Here is a 23,587-nt window from a genome sequence, read left to right as displayed (position 1 = left end):
AGAATTTCCTTTCCTAGTGTTCAGCACCTAGTCAATCATTAGAATTTCCTTTCGGTGTGTTTAACATAGTCACCTCGTCAGTCATTCGTGTTTCCTTACTTCAAACACCTGCGATAAGGATCAATTCCCTACTTCTGTCACCTGGATGAATCCCAGCACTATTTCTGTCACATGGGATAAGGATGTATTCCCTACTTCTCTCACCTTGATTAATCCGAACACTATTTCTGTCACATCGGATAACGGTAATTATATTCTCTACTTCTGTCACCTGGATTAATCCCAACACTATTTCTGTCACATCGGATAATTGGTTTGTCTTTTTGTTTGTTTGTTGTTTGACGCCGCACTCAGAAATTCTCCACCCATATGACGGCGGTCTAAATAATCCAGTCTGGACCAGACATTCCAGTGACAGACATAATGAGCATCGTTCTACGCAATTGAGATATGATGAAAATGCATCAACCAAGTCAGCGAGTCTGACCACCCAGTCCCGTTAGTCGCCTCTTACGACAAGCGTAGTCAGTTGCCTTTTCACCTGGGATAAAGATATATTCCCAACTTCTGTCACCAGTGTCAATCTACTTTATTCCACAAGGATGAGTTGAAACCGCTAACTTGAAGGCTCTGATAATAAGAAAACACACCACACAGCAATGCATTCATAGCTGACGAATATCTTAAATTAACATCACACTTATCTAGAGAGTTTGAATCTGTATTGCGTATTCCGTCAGATCCGAGTGTTTAGACCCATTGTATTATTGTTTGAGAACTTCAAAAAATATTTCTTTCTCTTTGAGGCAGAGCCACGCATCTTCAGGAGACCACACCAATTTTTCTCAGGACATCTAGTATGTGTAGTAAACAATATTTGTTCTGCTAGAACCAAAGGATCTTTTTTCAGTATATACTGGAACCCTGCATTTAAGAAAAAGGTGAGCAAGGACGCACGGTCAAGGCATAAAAGTTACTCTTCAGTCTTAACACAGAATCTCCCTCACATATCGGAGTGATTCTCTCGATAGAAGGCCACCGCCTCATCGTAGAGCATTTTGCTCATCAAGTAGCTGTCCGTGGAGATGGTATTGGATCTGGAAATAGAGCCCAAGATTATATATTTATGCTTTTTGTGCTGTGTGGCAGTAGATATAGTTGGAGGGTAATTGTTAGTTGCCTCACGTGAGGCACTCGTACAACATTAAGGTTCTACACTAAATCAAAACCAGTTGTGACTGTGCCGTTTTTGTAGCAGATCGAGAGATATCTGAAGGCTGTGATTGGATGATTTTGTGTAAGATTTATATGTCTTTTAAATGTACATCCATTGAAATATACAACGATTTTTCTTCTTGTACCGAGCAGGACTTTCACGTCATATTGTTTGATTTGCGCCTGGTGAGGTGCAAAACTTGTATTGTTACATGAAGTTACATGAAGTTACAACCATACAAACCTGGATCTTGTAGCTGGTACCCAGGTCGCGTGTGGCCCAGTCAACCATATGACCAGTACTAATTAACCCGTGAAGATTCCGGGGTAGAATTGGTCTTCAGCAACCCATGCTTGCCGTAAAAGACGACTATGCTTGTCGTAAAAAAGCGACTAACGGGATCGGGTGGTCAGGCTCGCTGACTTGGTTGATGCATGTCATCGATCCCAATTGCGTGGATCAATGCTCATAATATCAATCACTGGATTGTCTGGTCCAGACTCGATTATTTACAGACCACCGTCATAAAGTTGGAATATTGCTGAGTGCAGCATTAAACAACAAACCAAACCAACCAAAAGCAGTACTAATTATAATGTATTCTGTGTGGAAGTAACAACTCATTGCTGAAGTCATTTTTAAAGGCGACCTTTGTTTTTTGCTGATCGACAATCAGAGGAAAAAGATAATGTTTGTTTGTTGTTTAACGCCGCACTCAGCAATATTCCAGTTATATGACGGCAGTCTGTAAATAATTGAGTCTGGCCCAGACAGTGATTGACATGATGAGCATCGATCCACGTAATTGGGATACGATGACATGCATCAACCACGTCAGCGAGCCTGACCACCCGATCCCCTTAGTCGCCTCTTACGACAAACATGGTCGCCTTTTATGGTAAGTATGTGTTGCTGAAGACCAATTCTACCCCGGATCTTCACGGGTTCTATGTCATTTGTAAAGGTGAGGTGAAATGGGGTTTAACGTCGCGTCCAAGATTATTGCACTTATATAGCGACGTGCATGTAAGTGTGTGTGTTTGTGTGGCTGCTTGTACTAGTCCTGACTGATGCCGATTTAAAGTGCTAGCTCACTGAGATACCTAGCCGCAGTTTAACATGAATACCCCACTCAGACACAGTATACTGACTCTGAGCCGACCAGTCCTTGTTTAAGCCCCTTAATGGCGAGCGCCAGACAGGGTAACAACAAGTACCATCTTTTGACGTCTTTTGGTATGACGCGACCGGGGATCGAACCCCGGACCTTCCGCTCTCCGGGCGGACGCTCTACCACTAGACCACGGAGGCGGTCGTCATTTGTAAAGAGATAGTACAGTTTGTTGAGGCGCTTAAGGCGACGACACACGTTGCGTCATAGATGGGGTTAGGTTCGGACGTTTATCTGACCAAGGCAGTACCCGGATGTTCCCATTCCTTGTAACCCGGATCCCGATAGTCGCCTCTTACAAGCATAGTCGCCATTTAACGGCAAGCATGGGTTGCTGAAGACCCGGATCTTCACGGGTCAAAAAGATAATGTTGCTTGTGTGGATAAGCTATATTACAAATTCAATGGATGGGATATGTTTAATGTATGGACTCAAAAGCTTGTACAAAATAAGAAAATCTACGAATCTCTTGTCAAACACCGCCCCTTGGATTAATTTAGTCAGACATGGACAAGTGTAGTAGAAATTTCTCGTAAGGCAGTATATTATGAATTAATCAAAGATGAAATATAATTAGTTATTTGATGTAACTTCCTAAATATCTCTGTATTCCTATGTTTATGATAAGATCACAAACCACAGATTACCAGTAGAGAAGGGGTGCTTATATCACTGAAACACTGTTCAAAGCGGCGTTAACGCAACCTGCTCGTTCTCCAGTATACGTTACATGAAGCTAATGTTTTAATTTCTGATCCTTGAACTTTGATTTGCCTGACAGACAAGATAACCGAAAACATACTACATGGAAATAAAAAAAGCAGACAAACAAATAAATAAAGTAATACCTTCGGCCATCGATAAAGACGACATCGAGTACGTCTGCATCTCCTAAGGTTGTGACCTTCCTAACCTGACCCGGAAGGAAATGCGCGCTGTCGCTGTCAACGAGTGCCAGGATGTAGCTGCCGACCTTGAACTTGATCATCTTGGAGAAGGTTCCATAGATGTGGACGGACATCTGTTCACCGCACTGGCCATCATCCCATGTCACGGTGTACCTCTGCTGACGTCCTATCTGTTTTCCAACTTTACCTGGAAAGGTAATAGTATTTGTTTATCGACCACCATTTCGTTCGTGACACAACAAAACGATCACAAAATCCAATCCAATCAGGTACATTTTTCAACACGGTCAAAATTAGTTTCTGGTGACCTACCCAGTCTATACACCCCGAGGTGTCTGGTGACCTACCCAGTCTATACACCCCGAGGTGTCTGGTGACCTACCCAGTCTATACACCCCGAGGTGTCTGGTGACCTACCCAGTCTATACACCCCGAGGTGTCTGGTGACCTACCCAGTCTGTACACCCCGAGGTGTCTGGTGACCTACCCAGTCTGTACACCCCGAGGTGTCTGGTGACCTACCCAGTCAATACTCCCCGAGGTGTCTGTTGACCTACGCAGTCTGTACATCCCTGACTCATCTCTGATGACCTACCCAGTCAATACACCCCGAGGTGTCTGGTGACCTACCCAGTCTATACACCCCGTGGTGTCTGATGACCTACCCAGTCTGTACACTCCGAGGTGTCTGGTGACCTACCCAGTCTATTCACCCCGAGGTGTCTGGTGACCTACCCAGTCTATACACCCCGAGGTGTCTGGTGACCTACCCAGTCTATACAACCCGAGGTGTCTGGTGACCTACCCAGTCTATACACTCCGAGGTGTCTGGTGACCTACCCAGTCAATACACCCTAGGTGTCTGGTGACCTACCCAGTCTATTCACCCCGAGGTGTCTGGTGACCTACCCAGTCTATACACCCCGAGGTGTCTGGTGACCTACCCAGTCAATACACCCCGAGGTGTCTGGTGACCTACCCAGTCTATACACCCCGAGGTGTCTGGTGACCTACCCAGTCTATACAACCCGAGGTGTCTGGTGACCTACCCAGTCTATACACCCCGAGGTGTCTGGTGACCTACCCAGTCAAAACACCCCGAAGGGTCTGGTGACCTACCCAGTCAATACACCCCGAGGTGTCTGGTGACCTACCCAGTCTATACACCCCGAGGTGTCTGGTGACCTACCCAGTCAATACACCCCGAGGTGTCTGGAGACCTACCCAGTCTATACACCCCGAGGTGTCTGGTGACCTACCCAGTCAATACAACCCGAGGTGTCTGGTGACCTACCCAGTCAATACACCCCGAGGTGTCTGGTGATCTACCCAGTTAATACACCCCGAGGTGTCTGGTAACCTACCCAGTCACTGACTCCGCGGAGATCCTGTTTAAACTGGTCTTCAGCAACCAATGCTGAAGCGGCTAACGGGATCGGGTGGTCAGGCTCGGTGACTTGGTTGGTGCATGTCATAGTGTCCTAATTGCTTTGATTGATGCTCATGATGTGAATCACTGGATTTTGTGATCCAAATTCGATTATTTACAGACCGTGGTGATAAAGCTATCATATTGCAGAGTGCGGCGTTAAACAACAAACAAACAAACTATACACCACTGTCATGTCTCTGATGACCTACCCAGTCTGTACCACCCTGACTCGTCTCCTGGTGACCTACCCTGTCTGTACAACCCTGACTCGTCTCCTGGTGACCTACCCAGTCTGTACCCCCCTGACTCGTCTCTGATGACCTACCCAGTCTGTACAACCCTGACTCGTCTCCTGGTGACCTACCCAGTCTGTACCCCCCTGACTCGTCTCTGATGACCTACCCAGTCTGTACAACCCTGACTCGTCTCCTGGTGACCTACCCAGGCTGTACCCCCCTGACTCGTCTCTGATGACCTACCCAGTCTGTACCCCCCTGATTCGTCTCCTGGTGACCTACCCAGTCTGTACCCCCCTGACTCTTCTCTGATGACCTACCCAGTCTGTACACCCCTGACTCGTCTCCTGGTGACCTACCCAGTCTGTACACCCCTGACTCGTCTCCTGGTGACCTACCCAGTCTGTACCACCCTGACTCGTCTCCTGATGACCTACCCAGTCTGTACCCCCCTGACTCGTCTCCTGGTGACCTACCCAGTCTGTACCCCCCTGACCCGTCTCCTGGTGACCTACCCAGTCTGTACACCCCTGACTCGTCTCTGATGACCTACCCAGTCTGTACACCCCTGACTCGTCACTGATGACCTACCCAGTCTGTACACCCCTGACTCGTCTCTGATGACCTACCCAGCCTGTACACCCCTGACTCGTCTCTGATGATCTACCCAGTCTGTACACCCCTGACTCGTCTCTGATGACCTACCCAGTCTGTACACCCCAGACTCGTCTCTGATGACCTACCCAGTCTGTACACCCCTGACTCGTCTCTGATGACCTACCCAGCCTGTACACCCCTGACTCGTCTCTGATGACCTACCCAGTCTGTACACCCCTGACTCGTCTCTGATGACCTACCCAGCCTGTACACCCCTGACTCGTCTCTGATGACGGCCTCCATCCCCTCCCAGTCTTTCTCTCGCTGTTGAATGTCCTCCACGTCCTTGAGATGTTTCACCCGGTTCCTGGCAGGATACACGTTGTGTCTGGGAATGACTGACTCCTGGTCGTCATAGAACCTCACATTCACGTAATGTCTCTGAACGCCAATCACCAGCCCTGGTGCGTAGAGCCAGTGATATATGGGATGTCTAGCCAAAACGTATCGCCCATACTCTTTCTAAAGATCATAAAATATCAAAAAGTCATTGTTGAAGAATGGTTTTCATATTTTTGTCAGACATATATGTACAAATTTGCATGTTTGTTTGTTGTTTAACGCCGCACTCAGCAATATTCCAGCTATATGACGGCGGTATGTAAATGATAAAGTCTGGACCAGACAATCCAGTGATTGACATCATGAACATCAATTCACGCAATTGGGATATGATGACATGCATTAACCAGGTCAGCGAGCCTGACCACCCGATCCCGCTAATCGCCTTTTACGGCAAGCATTGGTTGTTGAGGGGGCACGGGTGGCCCAGTCGCCTGAGGCGCCGCGATTCGCTGTGCAGAGTTGCGTCCCTTGGGCACGCCAGAAACCTATGATTGTGGGTTCGAATCCCGGTTCGCCCCGATTATGTTTCTAGGTTTGTAAGCACAATACCCGTGCTCGTGGGTTTCACAGAAGTGGTAAACGTCTGAGAACAGCATCACTTCGGGCTTTCCTCCCACATCAAGCTGACACGCCGTGATATAACTGGAATACTGTTAAAACCGACGTTAAACTAACTCACTCACTCAAAACATTTGCGCCGAAGACCTCAAATCGATACCCAACATACCGCATGAGTACACTGCCATGATATGCTGAAATACTTCTAAAAGCGATAAAACCCGATAAAAAACGGCGTTTAACCCAACTCACTCACTCACTTAACAAAAAAGTGACTTTGGTGACAAATGATGGAGAAAGTCGTTTATGATCTTTGTGAAAATAGTTCCAACATTAGGCTACACATTACCGTGGTTGTAGTCGAAGGATCGCCAAGGTATCCTGTCACAGGGTGAATGTCCTCATCAGTGACAACCTCAGTTCGTCCAGTGAAATCCTGAATGACGCTATAGATTTTCCTTCCTTCTTTTTGTTGTATCCTTCCTGGAAATATAATAATATATAATATTTTGTTTGTTTGTTTAATGCCGCACTCGGCAATATTCCAGCTATATGACGGCGGTTAATATAAAATAACATTTACTCTGGAACGTAAGTGTTTTCTGCATTTGACTTGCAAAATACACATATCTACTGGACTCGGAATGTTACAACTGAATACTCTCACACTTTTATTATTTTTTGGTTTTATTAATTTTCTCGCGAGAAATGCTCGTCACAAGGTGGGAAGCTACATTTAAGAATTTTTTCTTCTTCAAAATGTTATCTGAATATATTTTCTTTTCCCTTCAGTTTTGAAAATTAATAGACTGCATGCATATTTGCTTTTGTGATTAATATGATACCCATTTTACTTTTTTAGGGTGGGAAGAATATTTTTGCCTGGAAGCATTTTCCATGTCCCGAATGTCTTTTTGTTGACACGACTTTTGAGAAATCTCGTTCCAAACTATCATGACTCACCTCTGTAGTACCATCCGTCTTCCTCACAACGAGCTAGAACCTCCATGCCGCTCACTGGGTAACAGGTAAAACGTATGTTTCAAATACATAAATGTATTTGCCTGTTGTGCGGTTTTCAGTACACCTGTACGCTACGTTAGGTGAGTGAGTTTGGTTTTACGCCGCTTTTAGCGATATTCCAGCAATATCACGGCGGGGGACACCAGAAATGGGCTTCACACATTGTACCCATGTATCACAACGTGCTAGAACCTCCATGCCGCTCACTGGGTAACAGGTAAAACGTATGTTTCAAATACATAAATGTGTTTGCCTGTTGTGCGGTTTTCAGTACACCTGTCATAAGCTACGTTAGGTGAGTGAGTATGGTTTTACGCCGCTTTTAGCAATATTCCAGCAATATCACGGCGGGGGACACCAGAAATGGGCTTCACACATTGTACCCATGTCGGGAATCGAACTCGGGTCTTCGGCGTGCCGAGCGAACGCTTTAACCACTAGGCTACCCGACCGCCCGCTACGTTAAGGTAAGCTGGTGTTTCAATAAGGGTCAGACCATTTGATATTCGTGTGGTTTGTGGTGTGTGTGGTGTGTGTGTGTGTGTGTGGTGTGTGGTGTGTGGGATCTTTTTATTTCGAAAAAAATAAACTGTCCCCGATAGTTTTTAAAAAACAAACCCAATTATGCTTCAAACTGTTGAGAATATTAAGTGGCAGGTCCCTAAGTTAAGAATTGACTAAAAGTATTTAATGTTTTGCGTTTATCAAGATATTAACGTAAAAACGGTGTGTACACTGTAAGTCCGTCAGTGGGCGTGGGCGTGGGCGTGGGCGTGGGCGTGGGCGTGGGCTAATCATGTTTCCATAGACTTTACTCATTCTGTTAACTCAGTTTAGTTTTTAAGGTACAAGACAATTATTTAAGCATTGACTTTAGTATGTTTTGTATTTACGGAAGTTTAAACATCAGTAAACGTAAACGCAAAACATATATTGAAGTAAATTCTTATGAATAAATAAGTGAACAATAATAATTTCAGAGACTGCTTATTTAATCAGGAACACAAAAGAACCGTAGATCATGATACGAAATCAATAACATCGTTCAGCGCACTAATGCAACACAAGCCAACCCACTCTGATCAGCCAATCAGGAAACAGTAGTCCGCTAGTGGGCGTGGTCTACTTTAATTTCGGTTTATTGAAGCAATAAACGCATATTGATTTCTTCGTGAGCAACTGACATGTAATCACTTTATGTCCCAATGAAACAAGAACAAGGATAATGTGTACGTTACTATAGAAAGCCTGATGAAAATTACGGTGAATGTCACCCTAACTGTAGGCTAGGCCAACCACGTGATCCTGTAGGGTCGTTTGTAAAATCGTGGCACCTCATGTAAAAAAAAAAAAAAAAAAAAATAAAAAATATATCCTTATGAAAAACAACAAAAAGAACCGTAGACTACATGCTGTACGAATGTATCAACCTGTCTCTCATCCTCTCCATCCTCACCTATGTCTCTCAACCATCATATCTTGTTACTTTGATTCATATAATTTCATATAATTCAAATAATTTCATATAATTCATATAATTTCATATAATTCAAATAATTTCATATAATTCATATAATTTCATATATTTCAAATAATTTCATATAATTCATATAATTTCATATTATTTCATATAATTCATATAATTTCATATAATTTAATATAATTCATATAATTTCATATAATTCATATAATTTCATATAATTTCATATAATTCATATAATTTCATATAATTTCATATAATTCATATAATTTCATATAATTCATATAATTTCATATGTCATATAATCTTTCCATTCATATAATTCTTACAGCTATTTTACCCTTTATTCTCTTGCATTGACGTTTAATAGTTACTCTGCAATGAATTGTGATTCAGTATTAAAATATTTCACTTTAAACGCATTTAACATACCGTATTCGACGTAATAAGCGCCCAGGACGCTCTATTACAAATAGGGGGCTCTTATCAGAATATTATTTGGTGGAAAAAACAGAGTTGAAAGATACATTTCGAGGTTTATGCAGACAGCCTGAAATGTTTATGTACGACAGATATATTTTTTCATAATTTAATTGCCCATAATTAAGGGTGCATATAACACACAATTGCGTATTATACGCGAATAAATAAGTCGTGTGTACATTGATCAATCGGAAGGGGTGCTAATTGGGATTGTTCACTAGCTAATATGTAAGCAATTATCGCTATGGTCGCTCATTAGAGCGTGGCGTTTATTACGTCGAATACGGTAATGCGAATCTCAGGAACGTTTGGGTCTTGTTGTTTATTAATGAGAAGTTCTTGTTAATATTTGGATTTTATAATCTGGATACATACCCACTTCATTGTTTGGTGATTGAAACTCGCTGAAAAAAAAAGTAGCAAAGTAACAACGATGAATGACATACACTTCGCAGACAGACAATTACATAGTTACGCCAGATACGAACACAGACACAGCACATATATATAAACAGAGGCACTGACACAGAAACCTTAAAAACACACACTTCTAAGATACAGACGGTTCACAGACACGACACAGACTCAGACGCAGACACAGATACAGATACGTACACAGATACTTTACAACCACGACACAGATACGTACACAGATACTTTACAGACACGACACAGACGCAGACACAGATATGTAAACAGACACTTTACAGATACGGACAGACAGACACGTGCCAGACATAGACACCCGGACTACGCTTCACACCCACCCACAATTAAGACAAGTTTCATTCACTACAACAATCCGATGGCCATCTAGTGGTCACTCTCCTCGCGCCATGGATGCCGTGAAACGTGCCACTTTACCCTCGTCAATTTGACGTGATAAAGTTGATACATTTGTTTGTTTGTATGTTTGTTGTTAAACACCGCACTCAGCAATATTACATGCATGGAATAGAGTGTTATCGATCATGAATCGAAGAATTACTTAATTTACATGCATATATTTATGTGGCACTTATCAATTATTGATGAGGGATCAACTATTTCGATATTTTTGAAATTTATTCAAAGAATAATTTTGCCTCATGCTTTACATCTCCACCCCACTACCCCCCACCCCAACACCTCCAATCCCCTCCCTAAAACAACAACAAACAAAAATACAACAAATAATATAATAATAAGATGGAGAATAATCAATCAGTTAAAAAAAACTGTTATAGGGCAGAAACAGTGACATGAATACCCCCTACTGTAACTTCGGGGTGCCTGTAATACGTTTCATAACCTAAAAGTGAAATTGATACAACATATCCAATTTCTTTAAAAAACGTATTTAATCAACTGAAAAAAATTAGTATTATACGATACACCACTACAGCGCATTGATCGTTCATGCATATATTTAACGGACAAGATTCGCTAATTATACTGTTTTGTGCTTTAACTACGAAGAGTAAGCCAAGATTGTGTTTGTTTGTTTGTTTGTTGTTAACATTATTCCAGCTATATGACGGCGGTCTGTAAATAATCGAGTCTGGACAAGACAACCAATTGAGTGACATCATGAGCAACGATCCACGCAATTGGGATACGATGACATGCTTCAACCAAGTCAGCGAGCTTGACCACCCGATCCCTTTAGTCCCCTCTAACGACAAGCACAGTCACCTTTTAAGCCAACATGAATGCAGATGAATCAAATGCCGAATAGGTCTTCAGCAACCCATGCTTGCCGTAAAAGGCGACTATGCTTGTCGCTGACTTGGTTGATGCATATCCAGCATCCATATTGAAACATTATTATAAACTTTAACAGAATACATACTTGTTATCGTCGTCAAGGTTATTGTCATCTGCGTGGCTCCTGTAAACACGGTATGTTATGAGAAAGTGCCATACAATATACACTCTTCAAAAAAAGAAACGCACAGGTAGTATGTAGTTATTAACATTAACATTATTATAAACTTTAACAGAATACATACTTGTTATCGTCGTCATGGTTATTGTCATCTGCGTGGCTCCTGTAAACACGGTATGTTATGAGGAAGTGCCATACAATATACACTCTTCAAAAAAAGAAACGCACAGGTAGTATGTAGTTATTAACATTAACATTATTATAAACTTTAACAGAATACATACTTGTTATCGTCGTCATGGTTATTGTCGTCTGCGTTGCTCCTGTAAACACGGTATGTTATGAGAAAGTGCCATACAATATACACTCTTCAAAAAAAGAAACGCACAGGTAGTATGTAGTTATTAACATTAACATTATTATAAACTTTAACAGAATACATACTTGTTATCGTCGTCATGGTTATTGTCATCTGCGTGGCTCCTGTAAACACGGTATGTTATGAGGAAGTGCCATACAATATACACTCTTCAAAAAAAGAAACGCACAGGTAGTATGTAGTTATTAACATTAACATTATTATAAACTTTAACAGAATACATACTTGTTATCGTCGTCATGGTTATTGTCGTCTGCGTTGCTCCTGTAAACACAGTATGTTATGAGGAAGTGCCATACAATATACACTCTTCAAAAAAAGAAACGCACAGGTAGTATGTAGTTATTAACATTAACATTATTATAAACTTTAACAGAATACATACCTGTTATCGTCGTCATGGTTATTGTCATCTGCGTGGCACCTGTAAACACGGTATGTTATGAGGAAGTGCCATACAATATACACTCTTCAAAAAAAGAAACGCACAGGTAGTATGTAGTTATTAACATTAACATTATTATAAACTTTAACAGAATACATACTTGTTATCGTCGTCATGGTTATTGTCATCTGCGTGGCTCCTGTAAACACGGTATGTTATGAGGAAGTGCCATACAATATACACTCTTCAAAAAAAGAAACGCACAGGTAGTATGTAGTTATTAACATTAACATTATTATAAACTTTAACAGAATACATACTTGTTATCGTCGTCATGGTTATTGTCGTCTGCGTTGCTCCTGTAAACACAGTGTGTTATGAGGAAATGCCATACAATATACACTCTTCAAAAAAAGAAACGCACAGGTAGTATGTAGTTCATTGTGGCCTTATGTGACATGACAATGAACAGTTTTCAATGCCTTTGTACAACGACAATATGTGACTATCGAGGTCCAAACTGTCATATTTGTATCTATGATATTGAATTAAATATGTCGACTTTATTAGGTACAATACATTTCTAAAAATCTACCTGTGCGTTTCTTTTTTTGAAGAGTGTACATTTAACAAAATGTTCAAACAAGACGACACAACACACAATCTAAAGAATGGCTACATTAACAAATACACAAACAGACTGAATAACATGACCTTTTGACACAAAGGTGTCTTAAAAGCCTTAATAAGCTGGAAAAAACATACGTTTTCTCTTAAATTTCATACGTTTTTTCTTGTTTTCCCCTGTTCGTGTCTGTATCATCACAATGACTGGGAATCCCATGGGAAAAAAGTAATCGGCATTATGTTATATTTTGTTGTTGAGTTGTTGGTTTACTGTTTTACGCGGTTGCTGAAGACCTTTTCTACCCCGTATCTTCACGGGGGCGGTCGGGTAGCCTAGTGGTTAAAGCGTTCGCTCGTCACGCCGAAGACACGGGTTCGAATCCCGACATGGGTACAATGTGTGAAGCCCATTTCTGGTGTCCCCCGCCATGATATTGCTGGAATATTGCTAAATTGCTAAACGGGCCAGGCGGATAAGTAACGCATATCAGCACTGAAGGCTGTGACGTCTTAGATCAATGGTTCATCAAGCACCATGAAATAATACTTACACCAGGTTTACGACGATTTTGATGAAATCTTTTCTGCGGACTTTATGCTGAAATATGACAGGTATACGTAAAGGTGTAATGTAGGGAATACTGCAAGGGACGTTTCGGATTTCTCGCGATTTCGCGTGTCGCTTTCTCGACATTGGAAGAAAAGTACAACATGCAAACAGTTCGATAAGGATTGGACTTAACACATGGAAATAAGATATCGCGTTCTTGTGATTTCTTGTTCAGTCGCATGATTTCACAATGCGAGAATGCGAGCTCCAAGAATTTACATAATGTACGCATTCACTCGTTCTCGTCCATTGAAGAAAAATACAGTCTTCTCAAAACGCGATAACGCGAGATTAAGACAATTTGGTCATTTCACACACTTGACATTTTCAACTGTTTAGAAAAGTCGCACATGTCGAGAACGCGACAATGTCCTTTCAGTATTCAATACTAATGGCTAAACATGCAAAGATATCTGAAACATTTACGAAAGGTGATAAATGTACAAAAACTCTCGCAATTTACAAAATGAAGCCATACGGTGTTCCTTATACAGTAACTGTCTGCCTTCAATGTGTGTGCATTTTAATGTTGTATTAATAGTGTAATAAGCATTCCACCGCCAACGGTTAGAGGCAACGATCCATTCGTGACCAACTCGTGTTATTTCGGAACAAGACGAATAGCGACTCGTGCCCCTCTCATGGCCATTTTTGCGACCGGGTTCCGTCTTAGCGCAGACGGGCATACCTAAAACAATTGTCAACTCGTTGCGTAATGGTTCACATTTATTTCCCTATATATTATATATATTTCAGATGCAATTTAAAGCACATCGAGGCATGTGGAATTATACAGTATGATTAAACACATTTAACTGTGTCTTGGGTATATTTTTAGATGCAAGACATATGTAAAATCAAAAAATATTTCTGAGGGATTCTTAGACGAAGAACTTGAAATCATACGCGCATTCTGATTGGTTTGTCGTATTTTCGCACATAACATTCATCGATAGGGGGACGAGTCTTCTTGCAGGCTACGGAAAGGGGCGAGTGGTGACGAATGGCAACGATCGTTTCGAAAATCTAGGCGCTGGAATATGACGTATGAGTCATCGGTAGAAAGGTGCTGAATAAATGTAAAAAGTGATTAATACAAGCTGTTTTATTTTGATTATATTTCGATACTGCATAACAGTAGTGCAGATAAAGTGCAAAACATAGGAATTGTTAGGATGATGATACAAACATGGAAGTTGATATCACATATATTTTTTTACTCTTACTGGCTTATACCATGACAAAAAAACGTTAGCCATCCGAAAATCCAGATTGACCGCCACATTTTCTAGATGGCCGCCGTTTATCACATTCATTATCTATTTGTGTCAGAGAAATTTTATGATAATAATAATAATAGTAATAATAATAATAAATTAATAATAATAATAATAATAATATGATGATAAAAATCATAATAATGATTAAGCGAAAACCCTTTCCTTATCCAAATAGAAATCTCTGCATAAAGCATGGTCGATTGTACGATTCCGACTATATCACGAGCATGTGTTTTTGAATCACTATAGAGTCAAAATTGAGTCAAAATAGGAAATTGCATCGGATGTAATTTTTGTCACTGAATTATCCGATTTAGTGTTTTCATTAAATTTGTGCTTCTATCATCATTTGGACATTTACACCTGTTATCTGCTCCACAATAAGTCAAAAGCTAATCGATGATTCCATATATAAGTACATATATGTGAATACCTTTTTGTGTGCTCCTTGCAGACTGATGGAGTAGAGACACGTGTTCTTGACCCGTACATACTGTCGTCCCGTCAAGCACCGAACGAAGTGAAAGTAGAGCCCTCTACCATTTGGTTCCCCCTCTACACGAGCTAGGTGATTGGATAATTCCTTAAACTGCAGGTTGTTATGAAAATAGTTAAATTTTAGCTATATGTAAAGAATTCAGAAAAAAGCTCGGATACATTTTCTTAAGGGCAGATTGTGTAGTAGGGGAAATAGTTCTTAGGCAGTGGACCTGCTAATAGGTAAAAGGGGGGGGGGGGGGGGGGGGGGGGCGGTCGTATAGCCTAGAGGTTAAAGCGTTCACTCGTCACGCCGAAAACCCGGGTTCGATTCCCGACATGGGTACAATGTGTGAAGCCCATTTCTGGTGCCCCCCGCCGTGATATTGCTGAAATATTGCTAAAAGCGGCGTAAAACCATAATCACTCACTCACTCATAGGTAAAAGTTCATCAGAAGATCCAAATCAAACCTTTTGCCCCAAATTCAGACGGGCCAAAGAAATGTTTATTTTTATTTGTTTGTTTGTTGTTTAACGACGCACTCAGCAATATTCCACCTATATGACGGCGGTTTGTAATAATCAATCTGGACCGGACAATCCAGTGATTGACATAACAAGCATCGACCTACGCAAATGGGATACAATGACATGCATGAACAAAGTCAGCGAGCCTGACCACCCGATTCCGTCGTCTCTTACGAAGATCATTGTGGCATTTCTATGACAAGCATGGGTTGCTGAAGACCTATTCTCTACCCGGATCTGCACGGGCCCCACAGAAAGTATACACCCATGTTTGGTGGTGGCTAAAAATGAAACAAACCAATGCTTCATTGTTGGGGATGTTGTTTGTTTCTTTGTTGTTTACCGCCGCCGCAATATTTCAGATAATGACGGCGGTCTGTAAATAATCGAGTCTGAACCAGACAATCCAGAGAATGACACCATGAGCATCGATCCACGATGACATGCATCAACCAAGTCAGCAAGCATGACCACCCGATCCCGTTAGTCACCTTTTATGACAAGCATAGTCGCCTGTTACGGCAAGCATGGGTTGCTGAAGACCTATTCTACCCCGGATCTTCACGGGTCCGTTGGGGATGTATTTGATACGGTTATCACAGTGTTGTTTTGGACATTAGGTTTTCAGTATTTCGGCGACTGATTTCAGGCTAGTTTCGATAACGTTTGTTATTTTTTAAAGTCAAATCCAATTTTCAAGTGTATACTTTCTATTGCCTGACGACCGCCTACGTGGGTTGTGGTCCGCCCGGCGAGCGGAAGGTTCGGGGTTCGATCCCCGACCGCGTCATACCAAAAGACGTTAAAAGATGGTACTTGTTGTTACCCTGTCTGGCGCTCGGCATTAAGGGGCTAAAACAAGGACTGGTCGGCTCGGAGTCAGTATACTGTGTCTGAGTGGGGTATTCATGTTAAACTGCGACATGGTATCTCAGTGAGCTAGCACTATAAATCGTCATCAGTCAGGACTAGTACAAGCAGCCACACACACATACACACACGTGCATGCACGTCGCTATATAAGTGCAATAATCTTGGACGCGACGTTAAACCCAATTTCACCTCACCTTTTGCCTGACAGTTTATCTCATGTTATACGTTCAACAGTTGTTAATGATAGAAAGAAAGGTTTTGTCAAGACACGGAACGTCCGATAACAATTATATCAAGTCACAGCTTTCATACAATTTGCCATTTCAACGGACTCTGTCATTTCTTGGTGAATCTGAAAGCTTAATGTTGAAACATCAACAATGACACCTACCAGTCATGCCTACAGAAGAATGAGTCTTTACCAGTGAACAGAATATTGTTCGAACTCGTATTTTTTAGATTGTTTGCAAAGCAATCAGTGGTATTCGAAACAAATATATCCGGAATATACACATGAATTGACCCTAGCAACACAGCACGTATTGGCATTAAAATGTATGGATTGCTGTAAGTGACATTCTGGAGTTCCCGCGATCTCGACCTTTGTAGAGAACGTGAAATTTGGACAAACACGAGTAAATGAAAGGTAGTTTTCTCGAGATTTCGTGTTTTTGTTACTATTTGAAAAGTCGATAATTCGAATTTCACATCATGTCCACATGCCGCTTTAGCGTGGCCTCTACTTTTTATAACATGAAGTAATTTAAGTAACATGTCCTTTGAACATTAAAACGCGAGATTTTGGCCAATTTCGTAGTTTTTGCATCTTTAGCTCGTTCACAAAGATCGAGATCGCTATACGCCACCAGAAGATCATGTCCCTTACAGTATGCCATAGAGGAATAAATTTGTATAGGATTCACATGAACGAAAGGCTCTTCATCAGGGAGGTCCAGATGAATGGAGATGACGGCAGGATGAAGGCTGGACATTCTGGGAACACTCTTCACCGTGCACGTGGTCGTCGGACCCTTGTAAAACAACTCTCCGTGCCCCGGATGTACGCGTGACAAGGGACACCACACCTCCTGTACAAAGGGATAATAAAGAAATTCATATTATTTTTTTCAGCGTTCTCAGTATATGACGGCGACATGTAAATGACGGAGTGTTTGTTAGGTCGACTAACGGGAGCGGGTGGTCAGTCTCGCTGACTTAATTGAGGGGCGGTCGGGTAGCCTACTGGTTAAAGCGTTCGCTCGTCACGCCGAAGACCCGGGTTCGATTCCCGACATGGGTACAATGTGTGAAGCCCATTTCTGGTGTCCCCCGCCGTGATATTGCTGGAATATTGCTAAAAGCGGCGTAAAACCATACTCACTCACTCACTTAATGCCGGACGCCAGACAGGGTAACAACAAGTACCATCTTATGACGTCATTTAGTATGATGGGATCGAACCCCGGACCTTCCTCTCTCCGGGCGGCCGCTCTACCACTAGACCACGGAGACGGTCGGTATCAAATGAAGTTTGTTACGTTTAAATATTTATTATATACCTCAGAGTGAAAGACTGAGTTTTCTGAAGTTGGGAAAAGTTATATTTTATTTGCAGTGAACATAACACTTGATATTACATTGCAGCGAACATAACACTTTGACGGAACTATTGTCATACAATAGTTACCTCCCCTTAAATGGTCTCCTTTTATCGTAAGTGTCTGACCCGTACACAAACTGTTGACGTTCTTTTTACGTTAGTTCCACTTTGACAAGGCAACATAATGAAAGATGATCATTTATTGAATTAATATCACTTCTTGCCGTTTGTTATTCTCTCGATAATGTTTCCTTACAAACTGTAAATTTCTCACTTAACTCGTCAATCGAGACTGTTCGTTTCATAAAGCGCTATTTTTGTTACTTGACCAGCGTGTATTCTTTTGCTTCCAATAGCGGTCTCCTAGTTTTCAAGAATATTTTTTGGTTAAAGCTGAATTAGTATATCATCATATTAATCAAACGTATGATACAGAATTTTCGTAACCCTAAATATCTTTTGATACTTTTGTTTATATATTTTTTAGATTTTGGAAACACGAAACTACCTTTGAAGTCGCAAATACAAGGGGTTGTGAACCGTCCCTGTGTTTTAGGTAGGGAGAACTTACGTTTCAATGTTTTATTATTTAACTGCACGAAAAGTATATAATAAATAGGATATTCCCTGTGTCGGGTGAAATATCATGTTTTTCTCATCTCGTGACAGGGAAAAAGAAGATATTTCCTTCCACCCAGTTACTCAATGAGAGAAACATGATATTTCACCCGACACACGGAATATCCTCAATATATGGATTATTGTTCAGTTGATATAACACTTAGTTCAGGGATAATGTACGTACTGTTCTACACGGCCTCGTTATACGGCTGTTCAGATAGATGTCCCACGGAATCCTCATTGTGGCTCTCGGCATTCTTTGACAGCAGCAGGGCACCGCTCCTAATACATTTTAAACACATGCTTTGGCGAGGACAGAATTATTAAAGGGGTACTAATTTATTCTCCCTCTTTAAGGCTTAACCATTCACTTAGACCCCGCTTAAACCAGTACCGACCACTTGCACATATCCAGACCACACCTACTACTACTACTACTACTACTACTACTACTACTACTACTACTACTACTACTAATGTACAGTCATTTATGTTGCGCTTAATCCAGACGAGAAAGGTTGCACAAAGCGCTGCAAGGAAGAACAATGAAAACTAATTTTAATGATATATTATGCATTGGAAATAAATTTTTAAAAATGAAAAAGTAGATAAATATGAGGTTTTCAATACTGCTATAGCAGATATCAAACATGTTTTGATGAGAAAATGTTGAACAGACCACCCTAGATCAGTACAGGCCACCACCCCCACCTGCCTACATCAGTACAGACCACCATCCCCACCTGCCTATATCAGTACAGACCCCCACCCCCACCTGCCTATATCAGTACAGACCACCACCCCCACCTGCCTATATCAGTACAGACCACTCTATACTCACCGACCCCACCCCACCATCTTCGTCCACAATGATGTCCGCATCCCACAGCTAGGGGGACTTTTCGCTTCCATAAGATGCCCCGAGTAGGTATATGGTGGACTTTGTGAACCTGTAAAACAGTTCAACCCCGTTAGACCAGAACACGTGGGATATTACCATACAAAACCTTCCAGGAATCGTTCATCCAGAAATATTTCGTAAGGACAAAAACCCTGATGTAAGATAAGTTCCCTTTTTACCCCGCTGGAAAAGTCAAATTTTAATGTTTTGGAAAACTTTGTGATAATGCTATTTTAAAATGAAATCATCAGACATTTTCAAATAATTGGTAGTTAATCTTTATTCTTTCTAACACTTCCAAGGTTTAACTTTCAGCAAATACACAACGATTTTTCCATTTCAAGGTAAAAAACTAAGCATGAGCAAGTCCGAATTTTTTTACCACATTTTTGTTCTCTCCTTTTATCTGGTGTGGTCGGGTAGCGTCCCCCGCCGGGATATTGCTGGATTATTGCTAAAAGCGGCGTAAAACCATACTCATTCACTCACTCTCCTTTATCTGCTCTCCGAAGAAAATAAGCCTGGTCAAAGACTTGCTTCACGAAAACCTCCAAATTCAGCCTTTTCAGCACGTTTTAGTCTTACATTAAGTTTTTTTTGCTTTGTGCAGACCCCGTTAGCCCAATAGGCCCCCTCGACATACTTTGTCTGGAGCACATTTGTCCTAAGATACGAGATAATTTTTAACTTTTGCTCAGTAATAATTGCCAAGGCGAAAACAAGAATGAGTGCACTTGTCAGTTTAAAAAGTCTCCAAATTTAATTAACATCCAAAAAAGGCTGGTTTATTCTCCCCGTGGTGCTTAATTGTACGATAAACCCTCGCTCGTCAGGCCGAACGCCCGGCCTCGATTCCCAACAAGTACAATGTGTGAAGCCCATTTCTGGTATCCCCTGCCGTGATATTGCTGGAATATTGCTAAAAGCGGCGTAAGAAACATACTCACTCGCTCACTTATATTATCAAGTTAACTATATCACCTCTTGTGCTATAAAAAACGTTGGCATGTCATCACAATATTACAGTAAGTGAATAATGAAAACATGCCACGACTGACGGAAGCCCAACGCATCGACGCCGTCGGCCGACTGTAAACTGGAGAATCAGGTTTTTTTCCACGTAGCACCAAGCACCATTACACGACTGTGGAACCGTTTTCAGACACACGGGACAACATGGGACCTTCCCAGATCCGGCCAACCACGTATCACTACTAGAGCACAGGACAGATTCATACGGCTGTGCCACCTACGCGAAAGAACCACCACAGCCACCCCGCCTACATCAGTACAGACCACAACCCTCCGCCTCGTCTAAATCAGTACAGACCACCTTCCACCACGCCTACATCAGTACAGACCACCCTCCATCTCGCCTACATCAGTACAGACCACCTTCCACCACGCCTACATCAGTACAGACCACCCCCCCAACTCGCCTACATCAGTACAGACCACCTTCCACCACGCCTACATCAGTACAGACCACCCTCCATCTCGCCTATATCAGTACAGACCACCTTCCACCTCGCCTACATCAGTACAGACCACCCTCCACCTCGCCTACATCAGTACAGACCACTCTCAACCTCGCCTACATCAGTACAGACCACCTTCCACCTCGCCTACATCAGTACAGACCACTCTCAACCTCGCCTACATCAGTACAGACCACCCTCCACCTCGCCTACATCAGTACAGACCACTCTCCACCTCGCTTACATCAGTACAGACTACCCTCCACCTCGCCTACATCAGTGCAGACCACCAACCTCCACCTCGCCTACATCAGTACAGACCACCCTCCACCACGCCTACATCAGTGCAGACCACCCTCCACCACGCCTACATCAGTACAGACCACCACCCTCCACCTCGCCTACATCAGTGCAGACCACCAACCTCCACCTCGCCTACATCAGTACAGACCACCCTCCACCACGCCTACATCAGTGCAGACCACCCTCCACCACGCCTACATCAGTACAGACCACCACCCTCCACCTCGCCTACATCAGTGCAGACCACCAACCTCCACCTCGCCTACATCAGTACAGACCACCCTCCACCACGCCTACATCAGTGCAGACCACCACTCTCCACCTCGCCTACATCAGTACAGACCACCCTCCCTGTCCGCTTGATTTTGCACACTGACTGACACAGAACCTTGTTATCGATGTATTTGAACTAAGAGATCTATTTGCGGAATGTATTGATCAACACGAAAGTGACAATACCTTTCCTTGAAAATGTAATTCCTGGAACTGATAACATATTGATTGTTTGGCTCTAAACACCTCTGTCGTCTCAAGAGTAAATGGTATCGAAATAGTTATTTTGTTGAAGACATTTGTACCACGTTGTGGGGGGCACGGATGGCCCAGTCGTCTAAGGCGCCGCGATTCGCTGTGCAGAGTTGCGTGCCTTAGGCACGCCAGAAACCTATGATTGTGGGATCGAATCCCGGTTCGCCCCGATTATGTTTCTAGGTTTGTCAGAACCATACCCGTTCTCGTGGGTTTCATCGAAGTGGTAAACGTTTGAGACCTGCATCACTTCGGGCTTTCCTCCCGCATTAAGCTGACACGCCGTGATATAACTGGAATACTGTTAAAAGCGGCGTTAAATCCAACTCACTCACTCACTGTACCGCGTTGCCCGATTAAGTCTATAATAAAGTAGGTTGACTATTGTCAAATTAAGTAATAATATACATACAGTTCATATGAAGCGGACTTTAAAAACGCAGATATTAGTTATTAGAAGTTACTTCCTTGACTTTCTTGCTCAGTCTTGTCACTCAGCACAATAAAGCTATTTTGGGTCAAAAACATAGTATAACGTCGGACATTCTGAGTTGCTTGAAATGCCATGTGCTTCTCGGAACGTGACTGTACCGGTATCAGCACGTGCAAAACGCACTTCGTGCATTTAGAGAAGTGACACCGCTTCACTGTAGCAGCTTCTCTCCTTATACCGCGCATCGCTGTATAGAAACACAGCTTCACTTTCAGTCAGACCCCGATAATGTGCAAGATTACATCACGATTCAGGACTAAATTATTTTGACGGGTGGCATGGACCTTGCTTGTAAAACCTCGGGCTTGGCTCTTGGCTTTACAAGCCCGCGTCTGCAACCCTCGGGTCTTACAATCTCGGAGTAGTCTTCTATCCTTGACTAAAACACCCGTTACTCCGTCATTTGAAATATGCTTCTATCAATTTGCAAAAAACAAGCATGTGATGTGCAGCTAATGTATCCAAGGCTCTGCTTGTGTGACAAAAGGAATTTTCTTGTGCGTAAATTCAAGCATGGGCACGATTCATGATATAACAATATGTTTACCGACACTCCGGGGTGTTGACACGTGAAAGTCCCGTACGTCAATATCTCACACATGGCCTCAAATGCGCCACAGGTATCCATGACAACTCTTTTCCCCAATACTCCTGTAAAATCATATGCGAAAGACCCAAAGATCATCTGTTGTTAGGATTGTGTACAGCGACATACTGTTACGGTACGAGATTAGTCACGTGATCAGATCGATCAACATATCCAGGATTATAATTAAAATTACATATTTATGTCAGGGGAGGCTCGGTCACTTGGTTGATGCATGTCATCGTATCCCAATTTCGTGGATCGATACTTATGATGTCAGTCACTGGATTGTCTGGTCCAGACTCGATTATTTAAACAACAAACAAACAAACAAACAACAAACAAAATTAAGGTGGTCGGGGACTGACTGGCCTAGTATTGTGAGATTTACTATTGGTTGTGTTGGTTGTACCCATTTGGGGGGGGGGGGGGGGATGTCAGGGATGTCAGGGATGTTTTTGGTACAGGTGACAGCCATCACAGCCAATGAGTGAGTGAGTGACTAAATGTTGTCGCATCAGCAATATTCAAGATATTCGC

At 42.3% G+C, this 23,587-nt stretch overlaps 1 protein-coding gene across 1 annotated transcript; it reads right to left on the bottom strand.

The window, feature by feature from the left end:
- Positions 1–653: 653 nt before the first annotated feature.
- Positions 654–23,175, bottom strand: LOC139449559 (uncharacterized). The gene is made up of 13 exons (XM_071231011.1): positions 23,009–23,175; positions 19,600–19,708; positions 18,943–19,040; positions 17,431–17,625; positions 15,092–15,247; positions 13,320–13,366; positions 12,302–12,340; positions 9,886–9,914; positions 7,488–7,541; positions 6,874–7,007; positions 5,822–6,083; positions 3,237–3,483; positions 654–1,097 (listed from the first exon to the last, which is right to left on the bottom strand). The coding sequence occupies exons 1-13, from the start codon at positions 23,144–23,146 to the stop codon at positions 1,004–1,006; spliced, it is 1,602 nt and encodes a 533-aa protein (XP_071087112.1). The 5' UTR covers positions 23,147–23,175; the 3' UTR covers positions 654–1,003.
- Positions 23,176–23,587: the final 412 nt, after the last annotated feature.

The sequence above is a fragment of the Haliotis cracherodii genome, unplaced genomic scaffold, assembly GCF_022045235.1.
Source record: "Haliotis cracherodii isolate W230 unplaced genomic scaffold, xgHalCrac1.p SCAF_8, whole genome shotgun sequence".
Taxonomy (NCBI): domain Eukaryota; kingdom Metazoa; phylum Mollusca; class Gastropoda; order Lepetellida; family Haliotidae; genus Haliotis; species Haliotis cracherodii.
This window is presented reverse-complemented; position numbering and strand designations above follow the sequence as displayed.

Excerpts from the sequence above, each read along its gene's own strand:
- LOC139449559 (XM_071231011.1), bottom strand. The coding sequence starts at position 23,146 with ATGATCTTTGGGTCTTTCGCATATGATTTTACAGGAGTATTGGGGAAA. Across the intron at positions 15,248-17,430 it reads TACAAATTTATTCCTCTATG|TTTAAGGAATTATCCAATCA; the intron begins GCATACTGTAAG and ends AACAACCTGCAG. Across the intron at positions 3,484-5,821 it reads GTCAGGGGTGTACAGGCTGG|GTAAAGTTGGAAAACAGATA; the intron begins GTAGGTCATCAG and ends TTACCTTTCCAG.